At 36.7% G+C, this 10,221-nt stretch overlaps 1 protein-coding gene across 1 annotated transcript; it reads right to left on the reverse strand.

The window, feature by feature from the left end:
- Positions 1–1,269: 1,269 nt before the first annotated feature.
- LOC116289982 (protein maelstrom homolog) lies at positions 1,270–10,022 on the reverse strand. The gene is made up of 12 exons (XM_031696945.2): positions 9,811–10,022; positions 9,037–9,156; positions 8,421–8,505; positions 7,844–7,993; positions 7,352–7,393; positions 6,771–6,901; positions 6,291–6,345; positions 6,027–6,177; positions 5,064–5,126; positions 4,221–4,435; positions 3,636–3,917; positions 1,270–3,185 (listed from the first exon to the last, which is right to left on the reverse strand). The coding sequence occupies exons 1-12, from the start codon at positions 9,952–9,954 to the stop codon at positions 2,827–2,829; spliced, it is 1,797 nt and encodes a 598-aa protein (XP_031552805.2). The 5' UTR covers positions 9,955–10,022; the 3' UTR covers positions 1,270–2,826.
- Between the last annotated feature and the right edge of the window lie 199 nt (positions 10,023–10,221).

Below are 10,221 nucleotides of genomic sequence, written 5' to 3' on the forward strand. Positions count from 1 at the left end.
ATATGGACATAACGCATCACTTGGGTGCGGCCACAGGCTGTGAGCACCTAGTTAGGTGTCTGGGATCCCTGTGGTAACGATTTTCATTCAATAAATTAAACCAAAACACAAAGAATACAATAACAAAATATCTAAGATCGTTATTGTATGTTTTTTTTAAATCATGTTTTTTGACGTAGATAATGATAAAATTGGAAACGTTTACGAAAGTTTACCATAAACAACAGGAAGCCCAGTCGGTACGTTTTTCATTTTTTTTGCTCTAGTCGATCGAGAGTATATTTAAGAGGTTCTGAAGAGGTAAATGGGAGCTGAGATTCGCCTTGTTTGTGCTGGGAAAATGGGATTTTATGCACTTGGAATGGGATTCACAAAAAAAAAAAAAAAAAACAATCGAAAAATTGGAGAATGTGATTGAGATTTGAACATGACATACTAGTAGACTATGAGATTTGGACAAATTGGGGACTGGGAAATGGGATTAGGACCCTAACTTCAGGTCTCTGATGTAAGAGACGGAGCCTTAGTATAACTTGCTTGTAATAGATAGAAAGACCACCTTTAGTAACTTACAAAGATTGTCGAAGATCAGGTATTATATCGGCGGAGAAAAATTAAGTTGAAAATTGACAAAAAAACTAGAAGTTTCCAGTGACTGGGGGCCACTCAGAACCCCAGTCATAGAAATCTGTAAATTTGTCAATTTTCAACTGAGGCTTACTCTGCGCGGCCGATATAACACCTGATACCGCGAAACTCTGTCTGGTAAGATAACAAAAGTAAAGGTGCTCTTTCCAACGCTGGTTTAGGTTTTGACCAGACACACGTACAGGTACGTCATTTAAATTTGCGGGGGCCTACTTTGGAGAATGGTCTGTTTGACTAGCATATTCTTCTCTTACGTTTTACCTTTTTATCAAAAGATCCTTACCTGTAACTCAGCTTATGTAAAAATGAGTCTAAAGAATGACTGACTTTTTTGACGGGATCAGTATCACGACCTTCTCTCATGCAGTTGTGTAAATTGTGAAAGGCGTGGACGCCGTTGCCATTATATGTACATAATCTCAGTTTCAGCCAATCAGAGTGGTGGATGTAAGGGGTGTAAAGGGGGGCTGTCCCCTTGTGAATCCAAGGACATTATTTAAGCACAAACTGAGACGCAATTTAAATTAACTGCTGGGAATTAATTCGTTGGGTTGAATAATGTCCTAAGTGGGAACTGGTTAATAATCATTTGTTAGATATTTGCAGTTGCCGAACCAAGGATGCTTTGTCTTTCATTTTTAATTAGTCAGTGTTCAATGATATTTTCCTCTCTTCCCGCTCTTTTCAAGATTCAAGATCCGTCACTGCTTCGGCTTCCGTTCAGAAAAATAAAACATAGCGTCAGCTCAAAAATCCACAGAGTTGGTTCCAGCCGTTACAGACGTTACAGATCTCAGAGAAACCTACTTCGCAAAATGCTAAAGGATATCTTGCAAATTATTGACTTTTTATTATTAATTAAAGTCTTGAGCTCGAAATTTTAAGAAACTGTAAGAAAAGCGACGGAAATGAAAAGTTTTCCAATTTCCTTAGCTACTATATTGCATACCATATATCCGTGAAAAAACAAAACAGTTAGAAATTGCACGAATTAGTAAGTTCGGTAGACCGCATACTTACAAAACGTTGTAATAATTCAGTACCATTTTGTAAGTTAACTTTTCCAGTCACGGATATATGGTATGCACTCCATCGGGGTCATTAGTTAGACCAGACAATAGCCCCTTCTTTTGGCTTTTCGCTCTTACTTAGATGGGCTACCTTTAACGGTCAAAGGAGAGATCAAAATCTTAACTAGGTTATATAATGGAAGCATGCACATGCAATATTTTTTCGTCCTACACGCATGCATTTACTACTAATCATGTATAAACATTGCCGGCTAGAGCTTTCTGGGGCTATAGACCTTTTGCAGATTCGATTGAGTGACCACGAAACAATGACTCCATGTCGAGGTTGGACTTAATGTGTTTATACATTTACTGTATTTTGTTATATCCAACTTCGATTTAGAACCATAGTATTGGGTCACCTGAGCGAATTTGCGAAAGGTCTGTATTTATGCTTCTGTCCGTGCAATGGGAGCCCACGCTTAGCTTTCATACTCGGTGAGTCCGAAACGCCCGCCAATATGTAAGATAAGTGAGAAATAAATAACGAATGCATTTCCCTTTAACGACAGAAAGAAAAGCATGAAATCCCAGTGGTCCAGTTAAGGGGAACGAAAATAAATCATGATCAAATGAAATATCTTAAAGCAACTTTACGATATCTCCACTCAAAACGACAGAAGAGTGGCTCAAAATTAAATACGTAAAGGCTGGAACTGAATTGTCTTAGCAGGCGAAATATACAACAGCCTAATAAAGTGAATATTCTTCGAAACTATAGAGTGGCTTTCGTATGGATGGGGAACGTACGGTACTGACGTTTGGCGGGTATACGATACGACACTGATTAACGTAATACTGAAATGGCTCCCCATTGCATTCGAGTAATTCATCCAATTACAACGCTTAGTTACGTCTACGGTTAAAAACGGTATAGTTGATAGTACAGCTACTGCGAATTTACCGCATTGTTTTCCACTCACCCATACGAAAGTCGCGCTATTGATATAGCTGGTTATAGATTACACAAGCTTCTCATAGTTCCTCACGGCTTTCTTACTTGTGATAGTAAGTCGGGTGGCGAAGGTTGAAGCAAATAGAACTAACTTGAACAGTATATAACAAATCCTTTGATAAATACCGTATTATTATATCATTATAGTACTGGCTATTGATTCTCAAACATGCTCATATGGGCCATCATGTTCATGACGTCACTGACATTCCGCCTTCCGGATACATTATTTTCTTGATAAGGTCCTCCTCCTCGTCCTTGATATTTCTGTCGGTTTTGTAACCGATGTATTTGTTGTTGTTGTTGTTGTTGTTGATAATGGTCAGGTGGCTGTTGCCATGCCAACGGAGGTGGTGGGGCGAACGATGGATGAGGAGCATTAGCAGAGCCCGAATATACCTTTGGGGTTGTGTTTGGAATACGCGATACACCTCGGCCCTTGCTTGCGTAGTTTAATACAGACCCTGAAACAGGAGCCTTGCTCGTCGGTCTTGCAGCGCCTCCTGGATATCCTATGGAGAAGAACAGACAAGATTAAAATACTTGCTGAACTGTTATTTCTTTAGAATTTCGGTTTGTTTCTTTTTTTTTTTTTTTTTTTTTTTTTTTTGTTGCTGCGACATACTTGGTTGATTTTAGCTAATCCACGGATCTTAGTCTGTCTTCTTCAGGATGCTTATTTTACAACCGATGAAGGAGAAATGCTAGTCGTAAAGTCAATGGAGGGAATAACAGAGGTGCAGAATACTGCCAATAACTATATGGCGCTTTCTCGAGAAAATTTATAAATTAAATTTCGTTTAAGAAAACCAAAAAAGTACAATTTTTTGTTCGCAAGTTGTAACGTCATCCCGGCCATGTTGGAGGCTTTTAACAAGAAACTTCTAATTAGCTTCAGGTTGTTGATAACACCAACATGGCCACCATGTCTTTGTCAGTAATAATCTAGATGGTTGACAAACCTGGTTCGCTACCGCTGTATCCAACTGAATGAGCTGCAGCCATGTTTGGCTGACGAACAAACTGACTGGAAGGTACACCTCTTCCTCTGCCTCTACCACGTCCAAACGGCGCGCTGCTGCCACCACCACCTCCTGGAATGCTTGGTCGTTGAGGGTAATTATACTGAGGTAGTTGACTTGGAGGATTAATAGCTGTCCCATTTCTATAGGACTGAATATCATCTGATTCGTAGGTAGGGCCGAATCTGTGGAATGATTCCATGGTATTCCCAGAACCACCATCTATATATATGACCAGACAAATAGTATTGGTTTAAAATGTGTAAATAATTAAACAAACTATAATAATGTAGTGAATCAAAAGGTTGCAATCAAAACTTCAGGATCAGTCTGACATTTTTAAAAATAGACCCTTGAATGTGACATCAAAGCAGCTCTTTTTGGAAGGCGAAACAAGAGAATTTCAATCTCCTGTGAATTGGAAAACTATTGTTATGTCCTCCAAATTGAGCAGTATGTGGCCGATGTACGAGAAAACGCTCGACAAAGTGAGCATACTCAAGCTTTAAGAATAAACTTTCTTACCCATTTGTGGCCTATCTGTTCTGTTGTATGATGCATACAAGTTGGTTTCATCATCATCATCGTCATTATTATTATTATTATTTCTGCTACCATTTACTGTGTTATTCTCTTGGCCACTTAATACTGTGCAGAAAGAACCCTCTGGTCTCTCAGGCACGTGATTTACAGATAGAGGTACATTATAATGGGGGCAAAGAAAGTCTGCCATACAGTAACTGTAAACAAAAGCAAAAACCTTTGTTTTAATACAGTATATTTTAATACATCATCCATTTTATCAAACCCTAACCACCAATTTCATTACTAAGCCCCAGTCTTGGATTTTGAAGACATTTTTTTAACTTCAAAGAAGGCTACTGCCATGTTCGGTATGTTTGATATTTATGATTGACAGAAACTAAACTATGGGTCTCACTTTTCACCAACGTGATTTGGATTAAAATTCTGTCACATTTTCTCCCTTGCAATAAGAAATGAATTTCCTCCCATAATAGAAAAATACAAGTTGAAATGTGTCTTGCAAACTGTGAACATAGTATGGAGTAAGTACATGTATAAAGGCAAGAAAAACTAGGGAAAAACCATGCTTTAACAATAATATCTTAACAAGGAACTTTTCTCTTCTACCAGGTATGTTGTCTGGAACAACAGACTTTCACTTGTCTAACACATCTCAAATGAAAGCACATTAGGTTAGGGACCTTACCAGGGCATAAACGAAGGATATAATTGTCAAGGAATCAAGGAAACAAACACTACCAGCAGTGTGGAAGTCCCATAAATAAAGTGCTAGAATATATTTGCATGGGTTTCCTGTGGATTTTATGACACACGAGCTGGTACCTGTATCTTTTGACAGTTCCTAGTGCACAATACTTCACTTCCTGTTCATCATGCCACTCACATCTATTGAAAACATAAGAAATAATTAGATGTGAAAAACCGGTAAATATTTTTGCCCTGTACAAGAGAGACTAGAGTAAAAATCTCCAGGAAAATCTGGGAAAAGGGTTGAAATATAATGGGACTCACTAATAAACCAAGGTTTACTATGACGGAATTTTAAAATAGCCTTACTTCCAAACAAACTGATTTTTGTTATATACCAACACTATCAAAGTCCATTTTTCTCGTACTCTGATTGGACGAAAGGATATCACGTTAACATGAACTAGTTTTGATGTTTCCCTGCCGATGGCTTTCAGACGGCAACAATATGTTATTGACCAGTAATGACAATACCAGGATTGATTTCCCCAGAAATGTACACTTTTCTATGTTTTTTGAAATCAAATAATCAAAAAATCAAATAACTGCCTTTTTTTCTTTGACACTTGGTATATAACAAAACACTTATTCACTTGAACCTTGGGAAAGCAGTGTGTTTTGTGGTCCTGAGACGGTAATATTTCCCTTGGATTCCCATTGTGAAAACATCGCCATTTCAGGATCACAAAACACACCATTTCCCTCGGTCCCAGTCATCAATAAGTATTAAATATTAAACCTGATATTATGGACTCTCATCAGGGCATATCCTGGAAATCCCATCGTGAATATGTTAGGGAGGGGGAGGGGAGAGAGAAAGAGGGAGAAAAACTGGTGGAGGCTGAGCCAGTCTTGAGTATGTTAGGGGAGGGGAGGGTAACCTCAAATTACTGTTTTGAAGGTTTTGAAAGTTATGTAACCTGAATGGGTACAAATAATTGCTACTTACTGGGTATTTTGGCATCATATTCTCCCAAAAAATAATGATATATTTGGTAATAAAAATGGCATCACTGTTATAACAGGGGCTAAGTTTACCTTGCACCTGGTTCATAGTCAAAGACTGTGGTAGATATAAGATCAGTAGCTTGAGCCTTGGATATCGACTGCCCTTCTGTTGCAATATGGCTATGCAAATCAGTAATTAATCCCTCTAGTTCATAAACCTTTTTCAGTCTGTTTGGCATTTCTGCAAATAAAGTTGAAACACAGCTATTAATTGTACTGGCCACAGCTAAAATGGGTTAATAGTATTTGATCCATTGGAAGAACAAAAGGTAATAATTATGTTAATAATCATACCTGCATTTCTTGCTAAACAGTCAAGACAGGCCTCTGTTAGTTTGGTTTCTGATGCCTAAGACACAGGAAAACAAAACAGAACATGGATAAATGAATTAACTGATCAAAATTTGACCTATCAAACTCTGAATTGCCTTCAAACTTCATTGTACAGTCTTTTTGTGGACTCTTGAAGATATTAGCTTTAGTGACACAATTTAGTGACTTTCGAAATTTGAGTATAAACAATGTTGAAGGCAATTAATAAGTTTTTACCATGGTTTTCCATATTCTGCGAACTAAGACATTCCAATGGCTTGTTGTGAAATTGGTTTTTCTCTGCTGCCAGTCAAGAACATAAAAGGTACTGACTGATCATTTTTGATTGACTGTAGAGAAAAATCTAATTTCAGCACGCTGCCAGCTTGTGACTGCAGAATTCACAGGATATCGATAATCATGGTATTACAGTACTTATCACACAAATCTAAAATAACCTACCCTGCTATATACTGGTGGAAAAACTGAATGTCCATCAGGATTTACAAATCTCAAGAGGTCCCATAATATTCTTCGGTGGGTATCTTCATCTCTCGCAAGACCTTCTATAGGAATCTTGTGAGTTTTCTCACCTAAAAAGTACAGTGTTTCACTTGTTATTAATATTATGGCTTGAACGGAAAATAGTTTCCAAGTAGCTCTCTTTTGCCTGTGTCATATATTTGAAGTCATAAAAGCCATAATATCTAGGCCGAGAGCAAAGTGTTCCCCTATCAGGACCTACTTTAGGCCCATAAATAACCATTTTTTACCTGTTTACTTTATCACTTGTTTTGCAATTTGTTTTGTTGTTTAACAATCTGTTTTCTCACGTGTGCACTTGGATAACATGACAGTGAGCCTCACGTCAGGATATAACCGGACGATGGGCTGAGAAAGAAAATGTCACTCCCTTATGCAGCCAATCACAACACATGATTCTTAGGATATAGTATATAAAATATGTATGTATAGATATATAGATCTATTGAATCTTATTATGATCGTATTCAAGGTTGAAACTGAGTCATTCCATTACTTACTAGTACTCATGCATTCATATCTGTATCCAAGTGGTATTTCCCCTGTTAAAATACATAAAGTCATTACAGACCTTTATTACTGACATTTAATTTTATTGAGTAAATACTAGTACCATGATCTTAATATATGCTAAATGTATGCTTTGCTTCTTGCTATTCAATTCTACATTAAACAGTTGCCAACCTGGTTATAAAAGAGTATTATACACCAAATTGAAATGTGGCAACCAATTAGAATCCCTAATGCCTCTCTTACAGTACATGTGAAAATGCTTTTATGTTTCTACGTGAACACAAGCCTAGTCAGTCCATAACAGTAGTTATTCACATTGGTCATCACATTTCAATTCGGTGTATGGCAACAATTCCATATTGCTTGAAGTGAGCCTTGTTGCTAATCTTTGTCTTGGAAACAATTGCAACTACCCTGCAATAAATATCTGAAAATGTGAATGTGAATTTGACAAAAAAAAAAAAATACACAAGCATTACCTGGATGAATGAATCTGTGCATGGTGTTGATAATACCCCTGTTGATAGAGAATTCCGCCACCCCCAGCTCACAAGGTAGCTGTAGGTCATCAGAAGATGCTGGACACAAAGACATAAAGCCAATGAAGAAGAACCTCTCATCACAGACCACTGAAAATTAAACACAATATTAAACACATGAGCTCTCATGAACTTTCATTGCTTAGTGAGTATACTGAATGAGTTTGAATTATACTGTTTTAACTATGTTTTATTGATGAGCTGATTACTGAGACAAAAGTTCCTTGATGAGGTTGGGCTAAAATGCCACCATGAAGAATGCCGTTGTGAAATATCCAGCTGGCAAACAAGGAAAATCTTGCTCAATGATCCACAACAACAGACTAACAAATAGGCTACATATTGATGGGCAGCATACATTAGCACAAAGAAATCAGACCTGCAGGCCTCAAAGTTAAGTTTTGCCTAACTTTTGTTTACCCTCAATCCACACAATTTTCTGTTTCTTGGTGTCCTAATAACATCAGTCTTCTACATCAAAATAAAATGTTTTTAAGTGCATTTTCTTTAAGATTACATTTTCCAGGAGGCCAGGCTGATTTCACTTCTTCTCTCTGCCTGCGTCGCTTGTTTTCATTCAGGCTAACAGTATCAACTCTTTGCTACAGTTGGAAGAAATAAAAAACTATATAAATTTCCTCATATTCAATAAACATAAATATTAATAACTTTGCTTTATGACTTACAATAGATTTGGAGGCTAAAAAAGGACACTTAAGGACAGGAAAATACAAGAAATGTATATGAAATTCTATCGAGAAAATGAGTATAAAATTCCATTAAGATAATGAGTAATGAGTACCCCCAACGTTACTCACTACAATTTTTTAAATGTTTGACTGAGTTTGAAAAATTTTTAAACACCAAATCAAAATATTACAACCAACAATTTGAATGACAATTGTTCTGGAATGACTACGGCCTCTTTTACAAGTCAAAACACTTTTGTAAACACAGGGCTAGTAACAATAGTTATTCAAATTGGTTGCCATATTTTGATTCAGTGCAGAACATTTTGCCCTCTCCCCCCACCCACTCATCCCAAACCAATAATAATTATTTGTATACATCCTCTCAAATACCGTAATTGCTCATTCTTCCTGATAACAAATTTCTTGTTCTTTTATACTCACAGATAATAGCTGACCAGTACAGTCTCTACGGTCATTTCGCAATCCACCATAACTCTGTTTGTTTGCCTTGGCCTGCCTGGCCATTTCCTGGTACACTTCTTTTTCATGCTCTGGGAGGTCCTTAAAGCCAAACCCACAAATTACGACATTTATACAAGTTCTACAGTAATCAGTTGCAAGATATTTAGGCGTTGACCTTTTATGAACAAAATATTAAAACCACTATTTTTTAATATGCAAACAATTTGCAAGGCCTTTTCATAATTCTCGCTTCATAGTCAGTTGGTCATTCAAACTAAGTGTATATTTTCAAACTAAACAGCAACTAAGGACTTCCATCTAATAAAGACAGTAAGTCGTTTTAAAAGACTTTACTTCATTTTTGGTTTCTTGATTTCATTATTCGATTCGAATATACATATATTTATATTCATCATTGAAAACGAATCTCCAATATTCAAAAAATAATAAGAGTTTGAAATTTCGATCAACTTGGCTTGTAGGTTCTTTGTTTACACTGTAAATTGCGGAAACAGAAGGTAAGTCATTAATATTAGATATTTCTTTAATAAAAAATTGCTCTCGTATTTCAGCTGCATATATGCTTGGCTTTTGTATATGCTTGGCTTTTGTATATGCTAGGCTTTGAAGATTCGTTTTCAGTAATGAATGTTCAAATCGAATAATGAAATCAAGAATCCAAAAATGAAGTCATTAACGACCTCTACGTGTTCTCACGGGGTAGTTTGACTGTAGCTGTAAAGCTAAAAATACCTTCCATCTTGGCCCAGCTAACTCAGCTAAAGATTGCATTCCATTCGCCAAAACTACCCCTTGTCTCTCCAGCTGAGGACGTAAAGATATCATGTAGTAATAAAAAGCATTTTTAGGTTGGTTTTTGTTCTTTTTGTTGGGCATATTTGCTTTAGAGAACCATGAGCAATGCAGTCACTAACACAAATGAACCGGATGCACGCACGCAGATGCGAGATGGTTGAAAGCCACAGGGAACCCAATTTAGAAACAAATTATAGATAAAGCAATAAAAAAAACCCTTTTTTGAATTTTTATACTTTGGGATAAATTTATCGTGTTTTTATAATTGTACTAAGAGAAAAAAGGAAACCAAGCAAAAATGTTTTTGCGCATATCATTTTATTACTGTTATTTTTATATTTCCCTTTC

The sequence above is a fragment of the Actinia tenebrosa genome, unplaced genomic scaffold (genome assembly GCF_029948245.1).
Source record: "Actinia tenebrosa isolate PJP-AT-01 unplaced genomic scaffold, QUT_ActTen_1.0 PGA_scaffold0__85_contigs__length_37466705, whole genome shotgun sequence".
Taxonomy (NCBI): domain Eukaryota; kingdom Metazoa; phylum Cnidaria; class Anthozoa; order Actiniaria; family Actiniidae; genus Actinia; species Actinia tenebrosa.

Coding starts and splice junctions, on each gene's coding strand:
- LOC116289982 (XM_031696945.2), bottom strand. CDS start 9,954: ATGCCCAACAAAAAGAACAAAAACCAACCTAAAAATGCTTTTTATTAC. Junction 6,902..7,351: donor ATATGAATGCATGAGTACTA/GTAAGTAATGGA, acceptor TGTACTTTTTAG/GTGAGAAAACTCACAAGATT. Junction 6,178..6,290: donor CTGTTTAGCAAGAAATGCAG/GTATGATTATTA, acceptor CTTTATTTGCAG/AAATGCCAAACAGACTGAAA.